Source organism: Talpa europaea, assembly GCF_964194135.1.
Source record: "Talpa europaea genome assembly, chromosome: 10".
In the NCBI taxonomy this organism is placed as follows: Eukaryota; Metazoa; Chordata; class Mammalia; order Eulipotyphla; family Talpidae; genus Talpa; species Talpa europaea.
Window position 1 is genome coordinate 61,194,155 of NC_140077.1, and position 25,037 is coordinate 61,219,191.

At 38.5% G+C, this 25,037-nt stretch overlaps 2 protein-coding genes across 2 annotated transcripts in view; one reads left to right on the forward strand and one right to left on the reverse strand.

The window, feature by feature from the left end:
* LOC311178727 (lipase member M) overlaps positions 1–14,793 on the forward strand; it is a gene marked incomplete at both ends in the record, with an annotated part of 71,630 nt that extends 56,837 nt beyond the window's left edge. Inside the window, 7 exons of the mRNA XM_084245462.1 lie at positions 3,284–3,482; positions 4,306–4,415; positions 8,428–8,564; positions 8,680–8,826; positions 10,653–10,724; positions 11,798–11,869; positions 14,521–14,793. Of these exons, the coding sequence (XP_084101588.1) occupies positions 3,284–3,482; positions 4,306–4,415; positions 8,428–8,564; positions 8,680–8,826; positions 10,653–10,724; positions 11,798–11,869; positions 14,521–14,793 (1,010 nt within the window). The remainder of the gene's footprint in view (positions 1–3,283; positions 3,483–4,305; positions 4,416–8,427; positions 8,565–8,679; positions 8,827–10,652; positions 10,725–11,797; positions 11,870–14,520) is intronic.
* Positions 14,794–17,556: 2,763 nt separating this feature from the next.
* ANKRD22 (ankyrin repeat domain 22) lies at positions 17,557–24,728 on the reverse strand (the record flags this gene model as incomplete). The annotated part of the gene is made up of 5 exons (XM_084246299.1): positions 17,557–17,634; positions 18,109–18,207; positions 19,383–19,460; positions 22,213–22,320; positions 24,477–24,728. Coding segments are annotated over 5 exons (615 nt in total), but the record flags the coding sequence as incomplete, so codon positions are not given.
* Positions 24,729–25,037: the final 309 nt, after the last annotated feature.

The following is a 25,037-nucleotide window of genomic DNA, read 5'->3' on the forward strand; positions in this document are numbered from 1 at the left end:
ATGTGAGATAGAAAAATTTTTTTACCCTAGTCATTTTAGGTTTTCCCTGGAGCCCTGAAAAGTAGATTAACAAGAGACAGATTAACAAGAGAAAAGAAGACTTACTAGCATTGCATACAGATGAGGGACCAGTTAGAGATGAGTAACTCAAAAGGGTAGTTAGAATCCAGGACTATGAACCTAACTTAGTAGGGGAAAGGAGGAGGAAAAATCTCATTTATGGAAAAGCAAATGCCTTGTTGGAAAAATTTATGGGCCTTTAGGAGAACAGATGAGAGATATCTTCTTTTGTGACAATGTCTGTCTGGTTATGGTGCCAACTTCTGTGAAGATTAAAATTGCTCCCAGGGAGGGGTTTTTTGACAACTGAGTTCTTTCTGGAGGCTCTGCTATTAGGCAGATAAGGGATTTCAGAAACAATTCTTATATCAATGTGGCATATTTGAGGATGGCACAGCTTGATCCCCTTCACTGTAAAGGATGGCATCTTCTAAAATCACAGTTTATTTATTAAAAACAAGAAACATTGATTGATATTAGCATCTTATGCACAGTTCATGCTCAAATTTTGTCATGTGTGCCAAAGTCCTTTAATAGTCTTTTTTCCTTACCTACTCAGTAATTTTATACAGGCTTATACACCACATTTGGTTGTTATGTGTGATTTCATTTCCTTTGGAATTCCAAAAGTGGGATTGCTGGATTATTTGCTAGTGCTATTTTTCATTTTTAATGACTCTCCACAATGCTTTCCATAATGACTATATCAATTTATAAACTGGAAACATTTCTCAGGTGTTTTTTTTTTTTTCTTTTTTTGACCTTGGTGTCTTTGAAGAGTTTTGGACAGTCATTTTACAGGGAAATCTATGATTTGATCTATCTGGAGTTTCTTCGTGATATGGTTCTGGTTATACTTTTTGGCGGGAATACCACAGAAGTGATGCTGAGTCTTTCGTGGCATCATATTACAAACCACATGGTGATGACATAGTCCATACTGGTGATGCTAGCTGTGAAATGATATTTTTCTTTTTTTCTCAACTTCATTAATGTTTAATTGACCAACATGTTGTTTATACTTTAAGTGTACAATGTGATGGTTTGATATGTGTATATATTGTGCAATAATTACCACAATCAGGTTAATCATCTCATCCATCACCTCCCGTAGTTAGGACATTATTTCTATATTTTTGGGTATGTCATGAGTCTGCTTAAGACCTGCTTTCACCAAATTTCAAGTACACAACATAATACAATTAACTATAGTCACTATGCTGTATACCAGAACCTTAGAAATTATTCACCCTAAAGCTGAGGACCTGTGTACTCTGACAGCATCACCCCTTTCTTCCACCCCCCCACCAACCCCTGGTAACCATCATTCTACTCTTTGTCTCCATGAGTTCAACTTGTTTTAGATTTCACGTATCAGTAAAATCATAAGGTATATGTCCCCCATCTGACTTATTTCACTTAGCATAATATCCTCCAGTTTTATTCATGTTGTCAAAAGTGGCAAGATTTTCTTCCTTCTTGTGACTGAATAATACATATGGACATACAAATTATACATATATACATACACATATATGTATATACTTTTATACATAACGTGTTTTCTTTAGCCACTCACTAATCAATGGATACTTAGGCTGTTTGTATATCTCTTAACACTGCAGTGAATATGGGGGTGCAGCTATTAAGATACTGGTTTCATTTTCCTGGGAATCCCAAAGGAAGGATTGCTAGATCATATGGTAGTTCTATGTTTAAATTTTGAGGAACTTCCACACTGTCTTCCATAATGACTGTGTCAGTTTACATTCTGACCCATAATGACCCATAATGTTCAAGAGTTCCCTTTTCTCAACACATCCTTACCAACATTTGTTATCTGTTCTTCTTTTTGATAAATGCCATTCTGATAAATGTGAGGTTAACTTTAACAGGATGTGGTTTTGATTTGCCTTTCCCTGGTGGTTAGTGATATTGAGCAGCTTTTCATGAATTTGCTGCTCATTTGTATATTTTCTTTGGCAAAATGTCCATTCAGATCTTTTGTCCATTTTTTTAATCAGATTTTTTTTTTTTTGCTGTCAAGTCATATAAGATCTTTATATGTTTTGAATATGAACTTATTATCAGATACATGGTTTGATAATATTTCCTCTCATTCTGTAGGTTGTCTTTTCATTCTGTTAATGGCTTCACTTGCACTGCAGAAGCTTCTTATTTGAAGTAGTCACAATTGTTTATTTTGGCTTTAGTTGCCTTAGCTTTTGCTATCTTATCCAAACAAATCATTGTCAATATCAATGTCTTTCCTGTTTCTTTCAAGGAATTTTATAGCTCTAGTTTGACATTTAAGTCTTTAATATTGCAAGCTAACTTTTATGAGTGGTGTTCTGTTAGGGGTTCAGTTCCAATCTATAATATTGATTTTAATCACTTGTTAAAGTGTTATGTCAAGTTATTCTGCCTTAAAGTTAGAATAATCATGGAAGATGATTATTTCTCTATGCTAGACATTGCACCATCTGTTCACTATGAAATATTTATTTAATTATAACAGAAATCATGCTTTTACTATTACCAGATATTTTCACTCATATGTGAAATATAAAGAAATAAAGCAGGGCCTCCCCTGGTGGCACAGCAGTTGAGCACTGGGCTGCAAAGCTGCCTGCAGCCTCTGCAGCACTGGTTCAATCCCTGGCTCGCCAGCGAGGGTCCCACATGGTGCGCAGACCTCTCCTGCCACACCCGCTGCTCCCCTCAGCAGTGTACTTCGTCATTCTGCCTGTTCTGCTCTCCGCTCTGTCTCTGGTGAATTCTCTCACCCTCCCATGCTTCTGACTGTACCCAGTGCTTATATAAATAAATAAATAAATCTTTAAAAAAAAAAGAAATAAAGCAATCTGACAAACAAAACTCAAAAAAACAACTCTTAGACTGACAACAAAAATGGTAGAGAAGGAGCATGGGGAAGGTGGAGGAATGAGAGAAGGGGCTCATATTTGATGAATGCTACTAGACCTTTGGTAGTGTGTGTGGTATGTTGTATGCTTTTATAAAAGTGTGAAGTCATACTAACTTATATAAATATACAAACCAATAGAAAGTCAATTTTAAAGAGCTCTACGTTTCTGACAAGGAAATTAAGACAGAGTTTAAGTTGCTGGCCAGACAAATCAGGCTAGCAAGATGCTGAGTCAAGACTCAGCATCAAGAAGGAACACAGGTGATCATTTTACACAGTTAAATTCTCTTTTCTTAGGTTCCAAGCCTGTGGTCTTACTGCAGCATGGCCTGCTTGGCGACGCCAGCAACTGGATCTCCAACCTGCCCAACAACAGCCTGGGCTTCATCCTGGCAGATGCTGGCTTTGACGTGTGGATGGGGAACAGCAGGGGAAACACTTGGTCTCGGAAACACAAGAGGCTGTCCATCGATCAAGATGAGTTCTGGGCCTTCAGGTATATGAAAATCTTGAGAGTGGAGGTGAATATAGATTTCTTTGGGAGAACTGGGTAAAGATTGATGACTTCTACTTTTTATTTAATTTTCTGTGCTTGGGTCATTAATATATTACATGATCTCCCCCAATTATTTTGATTAGTTAGTGTTTGGGAGGGAAGTAGTAGGAAGGATTGGATTCCTCTCATAGAAATGTTGGGTCTGGCTAATAGAAATGGTGCTTGCAGTCCAGTGATTGAGATGGGAATGAGGAAGTACAGGTTGATTGCCTTGTAGATGGGTGTCCAGGGACTAACTCTTCAGGAGTGATGACAGGAACCAGTACCCCTCGGAGATGGGCCCACACATATTAAAGACATAATAAGGTCCATGAATTTCACTAATACATCTGTCATACGCTTGCAAAAGTCTTTTAATGTTTTTATTTAATTTACCTAATGACATTTAATTTGCATTTTATACATTTCATCAGAGAAGGGTCCTGGCAGCAATGTTAATACTTTCAAATAAAACAGTCTGCATGGCCCTGTGCTGTTCTGCTAACAGGATACCTCCACTACAAGATGGATGTGCTCAGTAACTATTCACTGAAGATGGTAATCGCTCTATCACATCTGGAGAAAACAGCAATTTGCTAACAGCCTCTGACCTAAAAGGGCACCTATACATCATAGGTTAAAACAAGTCCATTTTGAGAGTGGTGAGGGGCACATAAATGAGTGTTGGGGCTGATGACTGAAGAGCTTGCTTGTAAAACTTGGGGGTGACTTTGTATGCTTCTGATTATAATTTTTCCTATGACTTTGTCTTTTCCCCTTGTAGTTATGATGAGATGGCTAGGTTTGACCTTCCTGCAGTCATAAACTTTATTTTGCAGAAAACGGGCCAGGAAAAGATCTATTATGTCGGCTATTCACAGGGCACCACCATGGGTAGGTTCAAAGGAAAGCAGGTTTGTATGCTCAGAAGAAATGTGAGCATGTGGTATGCACTGTGCCTAGGAGCAGTCATCTTGTATTTCTCTCAAATTTGAGCCTGTCCTCTTTGGTGACCTTATGGGCTTCAGGAAATGGGGATGAAATTGAGGGAGATCTGTGGGATGGTAGAAAGAGCAAGGCCTTTGGAATCACACAGACGTGGATTAAAAATACTGACTCTACCATTTTAGGTAAATGTCCTTGAGTAAATTATTTAACCTCCCTGTTCTCAGATATCTTATCTATGAAATGAAGATATGAACTCCTTTCTTGGGGTGTTAGAGACATTTGGACTATTCAATATGGTAATGTGTAGAAGCTCCATGAAGGCAGATATTGTGTCTAAGATGCAACTATAAGAACAGGTCCTGAGAGATGATGCTCTCAATTCATGCCTTGAGCACATAAAGCCCTGATCTCAGTGTTTGGCACATAATCAAGTCAGCACTGTCATCATATTAAGAACAGAAGTGACAGGGGAATTTATTTGAGTCTTTTTCTCCTAATGCCAATGTCTGGAATTACATGTTGGTTTTCTTTTGCTTTCGATGAATTTGTGAAGAAAACCTTAACTCAGGACCCCTGCAGGATACAGGTCACCGACTTGGGGACATGAGAGGGAGACTGTGGATACACTGCTCCTATATCAGACCAAAGCCAATAACAAGAGTGTGCTTGGCTAAGTTAGAGTGAAGGAAGATCAGGGGAGAGACAGTGTGTACCTCGAGAAGCTCTCAAGAGGGGACTTTGCTTTCAACCAAGCCAACCTCAAAGTTAAAGCCCAGGGTAAGGGGGGTTAAGGAGACACACGAGCATGCATTTACTGGCAGTAAAATTTACTCTTGAACCAGATCAGGATTTATACCTGTTATTATGGAAATTTGAAATTTTGTAAATGACTTAACTTATTGCCCTATCTCTTATCTGGTTTAATATCATCTTTATATCATCACATTGGTATAATAGTAATAATTGCCTTTTATGAGCAACTGCATCATCTTGCTTCATTCCTGCACAAAGTGCAGTGAAGATGTGCAGCTCTACTCACAGACAAATAAATTATAGGTCAGTGGAGGAATTTGGCTATAGTTACTTACACAGTGAGTAGATCACAAAGCCAGGAAGTATAACATCTGTCCTCAAAAGTTTGCTCTAAATCACTGTATGATGTGGTTCAAGAAAAGCTAAAGCTCACACACACATTCTTCTATTGAATCCTTCTAAAAGAACTTTGTCTCCATACTTATTAGATTCTTGTCATATTCCTTTAATTAAAAAAAAAAAAGAAACTACCTACAAAACCCACAGTCATAATTAAGGTCAATAGTGGGAAAATCCCAACTAGCTGTTAGTTAACTATGTTTTTTTTCCCTTACTTCAACAACACACCACAGCAGCTTAAACCTTTGGGTTTCTGAGACCCAGCAAATCATACAGTCACTTCAGCCACTGATATTAGTTTGCCAGGGGATTTAGTTCTGCAAAAGCCACAGTGATCATCACATATTATCCCACAGTCACGAGTTCACCTTTTGCTAACTGTGTAGGCATTTACATAACTGTGAGAGTCATTTACATAGCTCCCTGAAATTCCTCAGGTGTAGACTCTGTCCTCAAACCAATAGAGGATTTAAGTACTTGCACTGAGAAATTTCAAGGGAGAAAGAAGTCACCCTAGGAGGGGGATGTCAATGTCTGTGAAAGCCCAGTGTGTCTAGGGGAGTCTCCCGTACATCCCATTGCTGACGTCCCTCTACCCGCACACTGAGACTCATGGCAAACTGGCTGCAAAGATTAAACTATAGGGTCTGCAGTCTGGATCACTTTTATTTAGAAGCTACTACAGGTAGTTGAGCACATAGGATTAACCCGACCCCTAAGTAGGTTAAGCACAGCACAACAGTGGGCTATTTTTGATGAATTCTCCCCCTTCTCTCTTATTTGTGTAAACATGATACTGTCTATATCAGCTGGGGAAACTGTTTCATTGCAGCTTCTTAGGTACGACCATGCTAAGTAGGCTTTTTTTCTTATAGAACATTCCCAGAAACTGTGATCCTTACTCACTATGACATGTGAAAATAAAATTGAATTTTGGAGCTTGAGGGCTGTTGTAACTTAGAGTCTAAGTTTATTCTGTTCATGTTAACTAATGCTCTGTAGGAAATGAAAAGAGTCTGACTTTCGCATTTTCCTTTTGGATTTTTTCATTAATATTAAAGTGATTTAAGTTATCCTAATTGTCACCATATTTCATAGAAAAGAAAGTAAAATATTATATCTGCTCTTAGTCTAATATCCAGAGACCTTTAAACACTTTTTCTCTTGACATTCAAATTGTTCAGCTTAACATAAAGACAAAGATGCTAATGATGAGGCTAAATGCTGTTTCAAGAGAAAGGAGGAGGCAGGAAAATATAGGACTCTTCTAGTAGTCTGCCATGGAGTTGTCAATATGGAGAACTTGAACTTGATTGGCATCAGGAAAGGATTTGGCCAGAGAAATTATTTAGAGTTGCAGATCTTAATATATGATCAGAATTAAGGTGGTAAATAGCTTAATGGTTTTTAATATATTTTCACCCAGTTCTTCCTATGGTACAGCCAGATAAGCAAGAGCTAATAACAACACATCATTCTTGGGACTCTATACAGATTAACTGGCACATTTAATCATATGGGGGAAAAGCAGGGAGGGAATCGTTTTTCTTACTATTCGCTTTCTAGTAACCAGTCAAAAGTCATGTGATTCCAGTTTTTCTCTGTACATCATCCCTCCCCCATAATTTGCTTATACCAATCTAGTCACAGAATACTTAGGCCTTTTAGAAATAGGCACATAATGTTTCAAATGTAAGGACCCTGCTCTGGTATTATATGATAGCCTTTTCCTTCCAAAGATTCCATGTAGAATATCCCTACAGTAAATCAGGGGATTTGTCTCCATTTTATAAATTTAAAAAAAAAAAAAAAAAACCTGAGTCATAAACTGATATAACCATGGTGCCATGCTTATTCTGTAACAACTAATAGTTGGATCCAGTTAATTGAATAACTTGTATATGAGATTGTTACAGTTGGCTCCTAGAAAAATTAGAGATCAAGGAAAACCAGAAAAATAAAACAAAAACTGTTCTTCTTAATACTCATGATGTTACAGAGCATGTTCTTTAAATTTTTTTTTTGTGTGTGTGTGTGTGTGTGTGTGTGTGTAGAAGAATTGGGGTGTAGGCCAGAGGCGTGGGGGTAAGAGATTCAAGAGTGAACAGAGTAGGGAGAAGAACAGGGGGATTCATTGAAATACACTGCTGAGGGGGGCTGCGGGCGAGACAGAAGAGGTCTGCTGCACCATATGTGGGTTAACACCCCGCCCAGGGATTGAACCCAGGCCTTAGTGGGGATAGTGCTCAGATTTAACACCTAGGCCACCAGAGAGGCCCCAGAACATGCTTTTTAAAAAAATAAATCCAGCAACCTTTAAAATTAAAAAAAATTTCTTTTTAATAAAGTGATATCTCTATTTCTCTGTATCTTTCACTGTAGATATTTATTAAAAATATCTCACAGGAGTCTGAAAATTAAATGGGGTAAGACCCATGAAAGTCCCCAGCAATGTGTCTAGCAACTGGATGGATATATACACACATATATACATATGTAGGCGATCTGTATCCTCTGTGTGTGTGTGTATATATGTGTGTGTATGTATTTCTCAAAGCCCAGGTTATGAGGCTCAATAATGCAGTTCAATCATTCAATGAGAACCTACTACAAGAGAGCTAGGTGTCTTAGGGAACACAGAGGAGATTTTACTGCTGGTATTTTCTTCTCAAAGAGTTTCTAATTTCATATAAGAGTTAAGACATAATAAAACGCAATTTTGGAAACATCTTGATAAAAGTAAAACAAACGTTTTATGAGTTCTAGGAGATTCAATAACCATGCTGACATATTTTTTCTCTTGTAGGCTTTATTGCTTTTTCCACCATGCCAGAACTGGCTCAGAAAATCAAAATGAATTTTGCTTTAGCACCCATAGCCACTGTTAAATATGCAAAAAGCCCTGGAACTAAATTTCTGTTGCTGCCAGACATGATGATCAAGGTATGTGACTCTTCATATAATTCCTCGCAGCTCAATTTTCTAAGACATTCTCTTAAATTAGAGTCACTTCTTGACTATAATGTAATGAATATTATTCCACTTCATGTTTTTATAGGCATTGTTTGGCAAAAAAGAATTTCTGTACCAAACCAGATTTCTCAGACAGTTTGTTATTTACCTGTGTGGCCAGGTGATTATTGACCAGATTTGTAGCAATATCATGTTACTTCTGGGAGGATTCAACGCAAACAATATGAACATGGTAAGTAGGAACATCATAAATTCTCAATTTCCCAAGCCAGGTTAGGAGTTACTCTTTGCGGGTAAGTTAATCCTATTGAAGATTTAGAGAAATGTAATCCTAATATTTCAGTTTTCTCTGAAACATAATAATATGCAGGAAATGCTTCAGCATGGACTGAGGCAAGCTTAACTTAAGGGCATTGCTAGATATGATCTTCCCAGATTATAGATGGATGAGATCTGGGAGCACCTTTGCCACAGAGGTTATAGATGGGAGAGGTCTGAATGTAACTTTACAATTAACAGATTAAAATCAGTAGTTACATGCAAAAGAATGAAGCTTGACCACTACCTCACACCATACACAAAAATCAACTCAAAATGGATTACAGAACTAGACATAAGACCTGAAACCATAAAATACATAGAAGGAAATATAGGCGAAACACTACGTGATATGCACATCAAAGACATCTTTACATACACATCACCCAAAGCAGTGATAGTGAAGGCAAAGATAAACAACTGGGACTACATCAAATTAAAGAGCTTCTGCACAGCAAAAGAGACAATAACAAAAACAAAGAGAAACCCCACCAACTGGGAGAACATTTTGCACACAACACTAATGATAAAGGACTGATCACAAAAATCTGCAAAGAGCTGATGAGACTCAACAACAACAAAGAAAATAATCCAGTCAAAAAATGGGCAGAAGACCTAAAAAGAAACTTCTCTAAAGAGGAAATGCAAATGGCCAACAGACATATGAAAAAATGTTCAACATCACTTGTCATCAGGGAAATGCAAATCAAAACTACCATGAGATACCATCTTACACCAGTGAGAATGGCACATATTAAAAAAACTAGCAACAACAAATGTTGGCGAGGGTGTGGAGAAAAAGGAACTCTTCTGTACTGTTGGTGGGAGTGCAAACTGGTCCAACCACTATGGAGAGCTGTGTGGAGATTTCTGGATCTACTAAACATAGAGCTTCCATATGATCTAGCAATTCCACTCCTAGGTATTTACCCAAAGGACACAGAAACATCAATTCCAAAGAACACCTGCACCCCTATGTTTATAGCAGCTCTATTTACAATAGCTAAGCTTTGGAAACAGCCCAAATGCCCAAAAATAGATGCATGGATCAAGAAGATGAGGTACATATATACCATGGAATATTACTCAGCATTCAAAAAAGATAAACACATGCAATTTGCAGCAACATGGATGGCGCTGGAAGGGATCATGCTCAGTGAAATAAGCCAGAAAGAAAAAGAAAAATACCAGATGGTCTCACTCATAGCAGGAATCTAGAGAACTTAAATAAGGGACCAGGAAAATGAATAACTATAAGAAAGTGAAAATCAAAATCAACAAAAAACTATGAACCAGAGACAGTTTTTGGGGAGTGGGGGGCAGGAGGGGAGGGATTGGGGTCAGAATGGGGGGGTTGCAAATGTATGGGGAATATAAAAATAAAATTTATTATTTAAAAAAAATAAAAATAAATAAATAAATAAAATCAGTTCTTAGAACCTCGTGGTCAAAGGAGTGAATTGTCATATATCAACCTTCTCTCTAGAGCTTGGAACCTTCTGGTTTGTAGTTTAAGTAAGACAGTAAGATGCCTGGGGGTTTCCATTTGGCATAGGCATAGTTAACAGATGGTGGATGTCACAATGTGGGTTCCCCAGGAAGCATACTCTGTCATGGAGATGAGTGTGTACAATATTTGGAGGTTATGCCCTTGGGATAACAACTGGAGAAGGGAAGGAAACAGCAACATGAAAAAGTGAGTTTTCCCATGTCCCACAAACCAATCATGCTTTGTTACAGAGCCGAGCCAATGTGTATGTCGCTCATACTCCTGCAGGAACTTCTGTGCAAAATATCTTACACTGGAGCCAGGTAGGAATGTAGAATTTGTGCTCTTTGTTAACAGCCATTGTCCAATTTGTCTGAAATAGTCAAAAGGATGCATTTTTGGCAGCCCAGAGGCTATATCACATTTATTATAAGATGAAATGCAGTCCTGTCGATGTTATTTCAACTATGAATTTGATGTAGAGCATTGGAACCTGTCAGGAGATGGAAGGAAAGGATTGACCCAAGAACATGTTTAGTGCATCCTAAAGGTGTGAATTCAGATGGTGCAAGTGAGGCCTTTCTGTCTCCAGTCACCTCAAAGATGAGGCTGGAGAAGGTCTTGTTTCCACATTTTCTTTTGGGGATTCCCCAGCAGCATGGTCAAGTAGTAACAAAAAGTGCTGAGGGGAACCTGGTTACCCAAGAGATCTTCAGAAGGATCCTTAGTGCTATAGACTTCACCTGCAATCCCAGGAGGGGAAGTCCTGATTATCAGAATTGAACTGTCTGTAGGTCCTGGGTAGTGCATCTGAAGTACAACATTTGGAACTGACTCAAGGACAATGTTACAGTGATTCTTTCACACTGAAAGGAGCACTGAATCTAATACTACTCATTATAGATGTTCCCATAGTGTAGCTGATTGGCTGTAGAAATAAAGATGAATATTAGGACAGAAAACTAAAGTCAAAATTTTCTTCTAAGGTCATTGTTATATTTTATATGTGTGTGTGCATGTCTGTGTGAGAAAGAGATTGATTTTATAATCAAAACCAAAGAAGAATTCTGAATTGGATTAAATTTTGCTCACTCTCTTCCAGAATCACCACACCACACACCTCCAAGGGGCTCTTTCCCATTGTAGACAAGAGTGGTGCAGTATTCCCAGCTATGTAGTCTTGTAGAGATGCTCTTCCTGGAGTTGTATAATGAGGTGGTCAAGTAAATTTCTCTCCATGAAAGGGCTTTATTCTTACCTTTATACTTTCTGGAAAATTATTCTAATGCTGAATACAAGAGGAGCCTCAGACTTTGCTCTCTGAGCATTTCTACCCCTTCCCCCACTTTTATCCAGAGACACGTTTGGATGCCAAATAAATTTTCTGTTATTTTAGGCAGTGAATTCTGGAGAACTTCGGGCATTTGACTGGGGAAGTGAGATCAAAAATCTGGAGAAAGGCAATCAGGTAAGGAAATCAAACACCATTTTGCTGAAAATGTATCTTTTTGAAATTAACGCATGAGAGGGATATAACAGCTGCAGTTTATTCTGGAGGAAAAAAAAAAACAAGAACTCAAGCAGAAAATAATAGTTCAAGTTTGACTCTATTTGAAAATGGGAAAATTCAAAACTTAGCCAAGCTTTTTTTAGGATAAATTTTAAAAGCTTGGGGCCTCCCTGGTGGTGCAGGTGGTTGAGCGCTGCACTGAAAAGCTGTTCATAGCCTCTGCAGTGTGGGTTTGATCCCAGCCGGCTGGCAAGAATACCACATGGCGCAGCAGACCTCTCCTGTCTTGCCCGCTGCTCCCCTCAGCAGTATATTTCGTCAGTTTGCCTGTTCTGTTCCCTCCTCTGTCTCTGGTGAATCCTCTCACCCTTCGCACACCTGGCCTGTACCCCTGTTCTTGTATAAATAAATAAATCTTAAAAAAAAAAAAGGTAAAAGCTTTTATAATGGAGGAGGAGAACGCTTATGATGAGGCTGCCTTCATGGAAAATGCGCTAAGATTCTCAGCAGCCAGATGGGGTAGATTTAGTGAAGGGAAGAGTAGAATAAGGTGGCTACTGGAAAGATTCTTTTAGAATAACAGAGAACACAAAAGAGGATAGGAAGCATGAGGTTGTTTCATGCTACAATGAATAATAGGGCATTAGATAGCAAGTGAGGGTACCATGTTAGTCTGCCTCTACACTATAACCTTGTGTGCTCGTAAAATAAATAAATAGATTAATTAATTAATAACAACCTTGTGTGATTGTAGCTAGGTTGCTTTGATACTTCAGACCTCAATTGCATTATCTTTACAATAAAAATTACTGGGCTAGTCAATCCCTGGAGTTCTCCTTGGTCACACTCTTAATAAATCCATAAAATGCAAGAGAAAACTATGATAAAAAACATGTACCTTTATTCCCCATGAAAATTACAGTCAGGACCTGCCTGGTGGCCTAGTGATTAAGTCTCAGCGTAATCACCACTAAGGCCTAATCCTGCCAGGGAACTAACCACCTGGCACAGCAGACCTCTCCTGTCTTGCCTGCTGTTCCCCTTAGCAGTGTATTTTAGTAAATGCAACTGTTCTGCTCCCCACTCTGTCTCTGGTGAATCCTCTCACCTCCTAGACCTCTGGCCTACATCCCAGTTCTTCTATGCAAAAATAAATTTTAAAAAAAATTTTAAAGAAGAAAGAAAATTACAGTCAATGCTTTGGGGAAAAAAATAAAAATGAAGATTTTAGCGACTCAGAAGTGGATATATAGTCTTCTGAGTATAAAATCTCCACTGAAGATTATTGGTTATCTTTGTGTGTGAATGTAAATAAATACTGACCATACAAACATAAAGCTGAGGGAGCTGAGCAGACATCAGCAAGTATTTGAGCATTTCATAGCATAATTAGCATCAACTTCTATATCTCAATCTAGATAGGAAAGGCAGAAAATTGGACAGACTATATCATGCCCTGAATAGCAAACTTTAAAGTGCATGTATAACTATTTCTTTTAGAGCCTCAGTCACTGCTTCCCAAAATATGTCTTTTCTTAGCTTGAAAGCATTCCAGGCTAAGATAGTTTTAATTTATCAACATTTAATAATTAATTGATAAAACCATTGAGCTCAAAAGAAAGTGGTAACAATACATTATCATTAAAACAAAAACTGCATGTACAAAATGGTGTTCCAAATCACATAACCTTGGTGCTAAACCTCACACCACTTGGGTCTTTTCATTTGTGAGATGAGAAAAAAATTACTGGTTCCATGGACTGTTCCAATCTTTCATAGCTAAGGTAGCTCTAACTTCAAATTCTTGACAAGCCACACAAAGGAATTTGGGAGCTTGGCTCCAGGGTAGAGTTTCTGAGAGGAAATGTCCCTGAACATTTGTGGTGGAACTTGTGGGTGCTGATTAAACCGCAGGAGCTCAGTAGGCTGGTCTGACCTGGTAGTTCTGCTCAAGTAAGGGAAATTCTCAGGAATTAGGACTCCAAGATACCCTTCCTTAGGTGATGCAGGTCTGGAGCAGGATCTACTTTTACCTCCCCTTGGTTCAAGCTACTGAGTTTCAGTGCCTTTGACTTCCCCACATTTTTGATAAGCAGTCAAACTCGGAGCTGCCTCAGGGTTTCCTGTTGTCACTGAAAGTTTCTGTGAAAACTTGGAGGGCTTCTAAGTAACATCTTCCACTTTCTTGCCTTTCTCTGTTGAATACCTGTAATGCTGGTCTCACAAAAAGTTAGTGAAATTAAATTTTAAAAGGGATATTACCTGTTAAAAGCAATATATGGGTAAATATTCATTAATGGGGAAAAAAGAATTGAACATTTGATGTCTGAAGTACCAGGCAATTTATATGTTTTCTCATTTCACCTAGTAACTTGTTAGAGATATTATCCCCATTTCACAGATGAAGAAACTGAGGATCAGTGAGGCTAAGCATTTTTGCCTTTAAGGAGGGGCTGGAACAAAGACTCTTTACGCAGTTCTATATGTCTGTAGTGGTCAGGCACCTTTCATCACAATGCAGAGTGTATTTGCCAGATTTATTTGAAATGTAAATTATGAGTTTGGAAGATCACATGACATCTACAATTAGACTTTTTTTTTCCCCCTAGCCAACTCCTATAAGATACAGAGTTAAAGACATGACAGTCCCTACAGCAATGTGGACTGGCGGTCAGGACTGGCTTTCAAATCCAGAAGATGTGAAAACTCTGCTCTCTGAAGTGACCAACCTTATCTACCATAAGAACATTCCAGAGTGGGCACACGTTGATTTCATCTGGGGTTTGGATGCTCCTCATCGTTTGTACAATGAAATCATACATTTGATGAAGCAAGGGGAGGCCAACCTTTCCCAGGATACTTGTGGGGTCACCTTGTTCTGAAGCATGGGATACTGATAAGTCTTAGGAAAAACTTCATGGGATACTGGGGTGGGGTCCACCAATGGATAATTTTAAGGAAGATTTCAAGACTTGGAAACCTATTATATCAGTAGGGGGCGGGTGGATAAAGGAGGGCTGAAATAAGGTATACATTTCTTTGGATTTCCTGCATTTGACACTAAAACAGACATTTATTTCCCAGTTAATTAACCTGCTCATTGGATAAATATGTTTCATGTGCTATTATATATTCCACCATCTTGAAGAGTATGCATTACCTGACAGCTGGAAACTAAACATTCTCAATATCATTCCAATAAACCTCCTTAAAAAAGTCTTTCTTTTTATAAGTCTTTTTTTTTTGAGCAATAAAGTAAAAGGACAACTTTAGACAGAAACAGAGGTCTTGTAGCTCTGGATGGTTGCTGGCTTTGATAAAATAAGCAAGACAAATTCACTTTATAACCATGGTGACACACCTATCTCAGGAAGTCTTGTTGCTTTAACAAAAAAAAAAAAATCAATGTACAGTGTAGATAAAATATATTTTAAGCATCTTGTAAATAATCCTAAGAGTTATAGCCAAGTCTCAGAGAAGACAACTTTGTAGTGTATTTATGAGTTTTGTAATATATGTGTCACGCATTGCGTAAAGCATGCTTGTGTATTTCAGTACCGAGTTTCTAGTCCAAGCTTGTTTGAAAGTTTACAGCCTGTTACTAGGAGACTTAATGACTAGAAATGTCTGACCCAGTTTTCTATCTTCAAAAATTAAAAGGTAGGAAGAAAATTTTATAATGCCATAACCATAAAAAACAAATTGGCATGTATTTTATCCTTTGATCTTGACAAAGTTACTATTAGGCAATCAGCCCAAGTATTTAATCTAGATTTATTTCTTTAGAAAATTGTCCAACTTTCACACATTTTTAAGATGACAGTTATAAATTACATGAGTAATAGTACAATTTTGTAAAACTCTGAAACCAAATTGAAGGCATACTGGTATGTGAATTTCACTAGTCTTTTTTTCAACCCCAGAGTTACCTGGTAACTCATTTCAATGTGAATGTATTTTAGATGATCTATTAAGAAACTATATGTATCTACATCTTAATCTATGTCTACATGTTACTACTTCTCTCACATTATACACCTTTTAAGAGACTGGATGCTGTTCAAAATATATTCCTGGATTTGATTTTAATTAGACCTTTGCTCTTTTTAAGGCTGGTAAATCTTTCATTTTTTAGACATTGTAACCACAATGGTGATTTTAGCCCATGTTTTAAATTATTCATAAAACCAATTCAGTAATTTTCTTTTTTTTAAGATATATTTATCTATGCATATAAGAACTGGGGTATAGGCCAGAGGTATGGGAGGTGAGAGGATTCACCAGAGACAAAGTGGGGAACAGAACAGGCAGACTGACTGAAATACACTGCTGAGGGGAGCAGCGGGCGAGGCAGGAGAAGTCTGCTGTGCCATGTGGGTTGCTCCCTGGTAGGCTGGGGATAGAACTCCTGCTGCAGAGGCTGTGGACAGCTACATAGTGCTATGCTTAACTCCTTGCACCACCAGGAAGGCCCAATTCAGTAATTTTCAAAATGTATTTCTTTTTATTCTGTTTCACTGACAAAGGACTTGAGGCAGATATTTTTATATTCACAACCACTCCTCTAGAAGTGTAATCCAGATAGTTCATTACCCAAAGAATTTACAATAATTTGTTAATTTTATCAACAGAAATATACAGAACTAACAAGTTTAATAGCTGCCTTGTATTCACAAAAGAATCATAAAGATAATTTTGAGCAAACATCCATAGAGTTATACAATCTTGCTCAAAATCAAGATGGCTTTTATTTGTATCCTGATACCAAAATATCTAGGGCTCCCTGGTGGCACAAGTGGTTGAGACACAGCCTATGAGTGGCCTAAGCAGTGGCTGACCACACCCACTGCAGCACGAGTTTGATCCCCGGTCAGGAAGCAACCCACAGGGCACAGCAGACTTCTCCTGACTCACATGCTGCTCCCCTCAGCAGTATGTTTCGGTCGATCTGCCTGTTCTATTTCCTACTTTGTCTCTGGTGAGTACTCTCACACCCCTGCACCTCTGGCCTGTACCCCTGTTCTTGTATGCATTGTATGCATAAATAAATAAATCTTTTAAAAAAACACAAAATATCTAGAGGTAAACTAATAATTTGACCCTCTGGGGGTAAAAGTGTTCTGATTTTTAAATTTTATCTATTTCTATGGTTTAAACAATGCACCATTGACAACTAATAAGTGATTTTGTTGAAGTTGTTTCACCAAAAGAATATTTACATATGAATTCCCAAGCCCAAACACATATATACACCCTTCTATACAACTATAAACATGAGTTTTACTACTCAGAGAAACACTTTTGTCTCCTGAGGCATGACTTACACAGGACACATCTTCATACACTCAGAAGAGTGGACTCAAGAACTCTGATCCTCTTCTCCAGGAGAGACTTAGTTTGAAACATCTGCTTTGGATTGACATGGAGAATCCAATAGCTTTAGAGTTTCCTTAGAAGGATTATACCCATGGTCAACTCCACTGAGCAAAAAACATTATAAACACAGAAATGTTGCCCACAGCAACCATTATTAGCCCCATAAAATGATGGCACCCAGGTTGAGTGGCCCACAGACCAGTGGTCCAAAGCGGAGAGAGAATCCAGTCCTTTAACTCTTTGTACTTCTCCATCTGAGGTCACAAGGATTATGATGCTTTCCTTAGCATTAGTTCAATCTGGAAAAACTTTAATCTCCGTGCAATATCCAGGGAGCTCTCACCATTCTGAGGAGAGAAAGGAAGTCTAGTTATTTCTCTTCAGTATGGTCAAATATCAATGCAAAGGAACGAGCAAACAAGTTAGACTGACTCTCAGGCTTGGCAAGTTCTAGCAGTAATAGAATAACTTCATTCCTTAATGAGGATGATTAATTTTTCTCTTAACACCATCAGAAGCAGTTGATTTATTTCCACAAGGTGAAAAGTCAAGGTAAAATCGTGCCATTGGAAGGACTGCACACCATGGCCTACAGGTCCTTACCTTATTCTTTTTTAAAAAAAGATTTATTTATTTACACATACAAGAACTAGGGTACAGGCCAGAGGTGTTGGGGTTGAGAGGATTCACCAGAGACAGAGTGGGGAAGAAAACAGGCGGATTGACTGAAACACGGCTGAGGGGAGAAGTGGGCAAGTCAGGAGAGAGAGCTTCATAGGATGCGTCTTAACCCCTTGCACCACCAGGAAGGCCCCCCTTACCTTATTCTTTATCATGGGGTCTGCATGGGCTTCAAGTAGCAGAGGGATAAGAGTCTGGTTTTTCATTTCACAGGCGTAATGTAAGGCAGTGCACCCGTACTGAAAGACAAAGGGCCGAGGTCTAATCATTGAGCACCACATACACGGTAGCATCTGGCTTCTTCACCAAGTATTTCCACTTTCCTAGTGTACAATTAAACAAAAAGTTTGCAAACCATCTATGTGCAATTATATTTCTTGCACTTAAAAAGTCTTTTCTGCCTCACTGTATATATTATGACAGCCGTAAAAGTTATGAATATTATCCTTTCTTATTTTCTATTCCAAACTGAAAAAAAGAAACACAATTTATAAGAACTTATGTTGAATTATCCCCAGGTTTCTTTGTAGAATTCTATATGTCTGGACAATGGCCCTCTTGGCTATGTCAATAACTTTTCCCTTCCAGAGTCTCCATGTGGATATTTTTGCAAATATTGTCCTCTGTTGTTTCTGATCTGAAAAGGCAGCTGGTGCCCATGTGGGTGCACTCATGCACAGGTCAGGGCAGTTCTACCAGGGAGTCTCCCCTACCTGGTTTGTTGTAGCTTATGAGATGCATGAGAGAATAGCACACCTACTCTGTTGGCACTGATTTCAAAAGTAACTAGGGGTCAAAATAAAATTGCGTGCAAAGTTCTGCCTTTCAAAATGCAGTCAAGCAACCACAGTGTTGATAAGTGAAGAAATGATATCCTTGACTATCAAGCTAACAGAATTAATTCTGGATCTTATTCCACAGAAACTCTTTCACAATTATGGAAATTAATGCTATAATCATTTATTTTTATTAAAATGATGGCATGATAAATGGAAGATAGGGACTGAATTTTTCTATGTGGGATAGAATCCAATTACCCAGGAATACAGTACACTGCATTACTTAGACCTGGAAAATGGCTCTGAATATCTGAATACGGTTTTTGGAAATGTTTGTAAGAAAAAGTATGTGTCTGTGTTGCATTCCCATTCCAGGTTCTTACCTACTAAGCCTCTGTTTTCCTTAATTTCTCACCAACAGAAAGTTCTTAACAATTGTTCTTTAATCAAAAAAAGATTATTTCCATGAGCTCTGTGACAGAATACAAATAAGCCTGACTAAAAGCCAGGGGAAAAAGAGTGAACTAAGTGTAGCTACGTCCTGGGAAATCAAGCAAGCAACTTTAGGATGACAAGTAGCTGCCTGCAAATGGCATTTGGGTATGGTTTTAAAATGATGAGAGATACAAACTTACACAGTCTGCAGCATTAACTTCAACGCCAGCATCAAGTAACATTCGTATAAGGGTCTCATTCTGCTTTGTCTTTGATATCTGTAATAAATGACACAAGCAAGATTTATCTACAAACATTTTCTTCACCTTATGTCTGGACTATTGTAATCAATAGGCTTTGTTTTGACCCCAACATGCCTTTGTGTTCATGTAACTTTCTAAACATTTCCACCATCACCCCATCCTCCATCAATATTGATTAGTACCCAGAGTGAGGTCCTAGAATAGAAGTATCAGCACCTGGAAACTTGTCCCAAATACCATGCTCTACTGAGGACAGGGTACAGGATTCTGTCTTTTCCTGACTCAAAATCTTCCCGAATCCTGAGAACAAAAGCAAGTTCATTAGCATGGCCTACAACATGCCTTCCACAGAGTTCAGGCTCTACTCATGGCCCCAGGAGTGTCATTCCACACCTCCAGCCTCCCCTGCTCTACCACACTGGTCTTTTTTCATCTTTTATTCCCTCCATTCCCACCAGACTCCTTCATTCAGGAGAACAGTTTCACAGAATAGCCCCCTTTTCACCAGTAAATTTCTCTTTCCTATCTTTGCCCACAGGCCTCTTCCTCTAAGAAGAGATTCCTCATCCACCCGGTCAGGTGTAACCCCTCTCTTCTTGACTCTCCTAATGCTGATCACCTCTCTACACCACCTGCTTTGTGGACATTTTACATGTCTTTCTGTCATCTGATTTATATTCTCCACCACTTTCTAACTCTCATGGGGACAAGGACTATACCTGTGTTGGTTGTCCTTGTATCCCTGATACCCAGCTCAGTGTCTGGTGCATAGTAGGTCTACAATCATGTCTTGAATGATTGTGTGAATGAATGAAATTAACTAGGCTCCTAGAAATCCACTTATCCTGCCTGATCCCCTAAAATTCTGGCCACATGCCAACACGAAAGTTGCACCAACATTCTATTGCTTTCGTGTCTTCAGCTCTCCCTCCACATGGGAAAGTCCTGGACTTCCCGCCTTTATCATCCTTGAAGTTTCATCTATAATTTTTCTCATGTTACATCTCTGGCATTTCTGAAATGTGTAGCTTCAGTGTCAATAAATAGGGCACTTGTGCTACAGAGTGGCTTCATTACAATTTGCATTTTCCCCTAGACCTCTAGCTTTTAAACTTTAGACAGCCTTAGAAAGCAAGGTTGTATGTCAACAAATTATGAATGAACCTTGTTAAACATAGTTGTAATTCCTTCCTCATCATCCCTAAAGATATTTGTAAATAAATGACATTCTCTCACCCTTCCCCAAACTACAAATATTCAAATGTTATATACTAAATATACAATTACTCTTTCAAGAACTTTTCACAGATGTAAGTAGATTATGTGCTTATCATTGAACTATAGCTTTCCTGTCCCAAACCCAAGCACCAACATTAATGTTACCATATTTAATTACAGTTCTTCAAATCCTATAACATTTAAATATCCAAGGAGGTAATTACATTTCTTACTGGCAGACTTTGTTCTGGAGCTGACATTAACAGGGACAGCTAACACCCAAGATCTATTAACTACAGTGAGACTGGAGTGTGGTAATTTAACTGGAGTAAATTATGTGTCTGTTTGAGTCATCTCTCAAAGGTGGAACTGGCCACAAGGTCACAAGGGAATCAGATGGAAAAAAATGAATGAGTCAGTGCAAACCTGTCATTCTATTAAAAAAACAAAAACATGAACTTCATCTTCTACTCATAATATGGCTGCATTCCTACACCAACTACATCATTCTTTATTCAACAAAATTACTGCAAATCAAAGATCCATTCAACTATGAGAAAATCTAGCTTCAAATACTCTACAAAGATCTGGATAAAATTCTCATGGGTCTGTTTTTAAATTCACAAACAGTTGGATCCTTCAAAATCAGAAATTCAGAAAGATATGTTGTACAAAACAATATTTACCATATCTTATACAAGATAATTGTTTTTTAATATTCAGGACTTTTGTGCTTCCTTCAAATGATTTGTTTCATTCATTTTTCAAAATAAATACTGCACTTGGGCCTCCCTGGTGGTGCAGCGGTTGAGTGCTGGGCTGCGAAGCAGCCTGCAGCCTCTGCAGTGCCGGTTTGATCCCCAGCCACCAGCGAGGGTCCCACATGGCGAGCAGACCTCTCCTGCCGCCTGCTGCTCCCCTCAGCAGTGTACTTCGTCAGTCTGCCTGTTCTGTTCCCTGCTCCACTCTGGTGAATTCTCTCACCCTCCTGCACTTCTGACTGTACCCAGGCTTGTATAAATAAATAAATAAATCTTTTTTAAAGAAAGAAAGAAATACTGCACAGATTATTTTTATATTAATTAACTGTTTTTGTCACCTCTCTTCTTTCTTTACTTCAATCACAGCATTACATGAATGTTGGAAATGTCATTTATAAAATACAAACAAAGTGTTTATTTTGTTATTATTCCTTTATGCTCACTGGCCTGGCCAACTTGACAAGACAAGTGACACTATTGAGCCCTGGTCATTGGTCATTTGTTTTGTTTTTTTTCTAAAGATTTATCTATGCATACAAGAAATGGGGCACAGGCCAGAGGTGCAGGAGGTGAGAGGATTCACCAGAGACAGAGTGGGGAGCAGAACAGGCAGACCAAAATTATACTGCTGAAGGGAGCAGCGGGTGAGATAGGAGAGGTCTGCTGTGCCATATGAGCAGCTCCTGGCTGGGAATGGAACTCATGCTTCACAGCGCTGTGCTCAACCCCTTGTGCCACCAGGGAGGCCTCTGTCATTTGCTCTTAACTCTCACAGGTGCTGTACTCACCATGAGGAAATACCCAATGAGCAGGACAGGCATTAAGAGGATAATGAGTAGATAATCAAAGAAGGTAAACCTTTTCTTCACAGCATAATGCAAGCAGGTTCTCTCTTTCTAAAAAAGTAAGAAAAGGATTTTTTTTAATAAAACGTTATGTTTCAGATTTCATATTTAGCTTACCACATCAAAATAAAAGTTCGAAAGTCCAAATGTCATCTATAGGTAAAGGCTTTGCTTTTCTCTAGCAAACTCTTATAAGGTACAGAGTTGAAGACATGACGGTCCCCACAGCAAAGTGGACTTGAGGTGAGGATTGGCTTTCAAATCTAAAAAACACTGGTGTTTATTTGGTGTTTTATGGTACTTCTGGCCTCCTGGGTTTATGGTACTTGGGGTTCCTCTTCCTGTGGCATATGTCTGATGAATAAATTCAGATTTCCACTGACCAGAATATTAAACACAGTCCTGTCTAAAGAAAAGGCCCAGGGGAGGGTCACAGAAAAACCAGAGAGGTGAAATGTATATTTTACACATGATCAAAAAATGGATGCTCACACCCATTTTAGTGTTTGAAAAAAAAACACATTGAGATATAAACACAGGACTAAATTCAGTATGAAAAACTACAGTTGCTTCTAGATCATCTATACTGAACTCTGATTTATTTTGTGGTTTGGTCATAGGAAAATCACATGACCATATTTTTTCCATATTTATTCCATATTTCCAATTTTTCCATATTCCGACATGCACACAGGCAGTGCTAGAAGACAATCCTAGGGATTGTGAGGGTTATAGACTTGGGTGGGGGTGGGTGTGGGAAGGTTCATAATAATAAAACAAGAGTTTTGTTATTTATTTATTTATTTATTATTTTATTATTATGAACAGAAACATGTGCAAATAAGTATAACTGAAAACAGACTCTTGTCATGGAAATACCAACCAGAGCAGTAATAGGGAGAACCAGAGAGAAAAGAGAGCTTAACTTCCACTTGGGGGAGGCACTGTTATTCAATAACAATACTTTTTGTATTTCTAATATTATGGTATAATATGTTCTCTTTAAAAATTGTGAAACCATACAAGAAAATAATGGTAGAATTTTAAACACCTGTTATCAAACAGCTCAGAGTTCACTGTGTTCACATTTTTACTCTATTTCTTCCAGTTTATTTACTGTCTTATTTCAACTTTATCGAGGCAAAATTGATATAATTTTTTAAATATGTGTATGTGGAATTTTATTTTATTTTATGTTTATTTTTTTTAAAGATTTATTTATTTATTTCTTTGTTTATACACTGCTGAGGGGAGTAGTAGGCGAGACAGTAGAGGTTTGCTGTACCATGTGGGTTGCTCCAAGGCTGGCAGGGATTGAACCAGCACTGCAGAGGCTGTGGACAGCTTCACAGCGCTGCGCTCAACCTCTTGCGCCACCAGGGAAGCCCTGTATGTGTAATTTTAAAAGGTCAGAAAATATTTCATGAGAAAAATCATCTTATTTTTTTTTAAATTTGTTAGGCATGATTTATATATTTCCAGTGGACAAAGACATTTGTACCATTTAAAGTATCTTAAGATAAAATGCCTTTGAACAGGAGCTTCCTTTCCAGTACTTTGATTCTGACAAGACTTATCTAGAAAACTTACTACTGTGGAAAATGAAGAGTGCTTAAATCCAATGTGGGGGCACAGAGAAGGAGGTCCTGTGGTTTCTCTTTGTGATTAATTGCTCCGGCACTATCCTTCAGGGCTGAGTGAGTTTCAAATTTTCTTTAGTTATCATTAGGCCCTGAAACTCTCCTCGGACAACTTTGATGCTATCTGAATCCTGCCATTCTGCTCAAACTGACAGGGCTCTTGGGTCCACCACTCCATTAGAACTATTAACTCCAATTTAATTTTTGTTGCAAACTTACTAATGGGGTGTTATGGGTATTTGTGTACACATTTTATTTTAAGGCTGTATATTTAGTTTTCATAAAATGTTCTTAAGGGCCAATTGTCATCCCTGTCCATCTTTTGTCATGTCTTCATCATCTTTGAGACCCCAAAGCAGCATCTCCTCCTGCTTTCCAGCCCTCTAGTTCTTCCAACAGTCAGAAATTACAGGACTTTTATTACCCACCCCGTGGTGGCTATCATCTTCCATTGCTATGGCATTTGAGAAAATGGCAATGAGAAAATGGCGTTCTCTACATGCACTGAAGGGAGGAGAAAGGAATCACCACAGCTAGTCACTCAGCACTCGTGTGTCGTAGCCTCACCCGGTTTCTGAGGTTCACATCAGCATTTCTTCTTAAAAGGAAGGAAATGATTCTCAGGTGCCCTCGCCGGCAGGCACAGATCAGGGGGGTGTCTCCATTGAAGCCATCTTGAACGTTGACGCAGTTGCTGTCCTCCCTCACCCACCGCCACACCTGGCCAAAGTCGTTCTGATAGGCCGCCTGGCAGATGGGCTGAGAAGAAAAGCAGACTTTGAAATATAGGGAGAATGAAATCACACAAAGAGTACTTACTTAGTATCTTAATATGCAAGAGTTTCCAAATTGTCATGGGTTGGTAAATGGATTTTTGGTCTCAGTTATGTCTAGTCTTAAATCTAGAACAAACATAAATCCATAGGAACCTCACGTGATTTCCTAAATAGCTTGATACACAGAATGATTCCCTGAATGGATAAATGACTGCATAGAAGGATGAAACAGTGCAGATTTGCTCAGTAGGAAACTGGGTGTGGTGTTCATCTCTAGATGAGCCTATCAGAAAGGCAGAATTTCCCCGGAGACAGAACAGGCACATTGGAGAAGTTTAGGGCCGCACTTGAC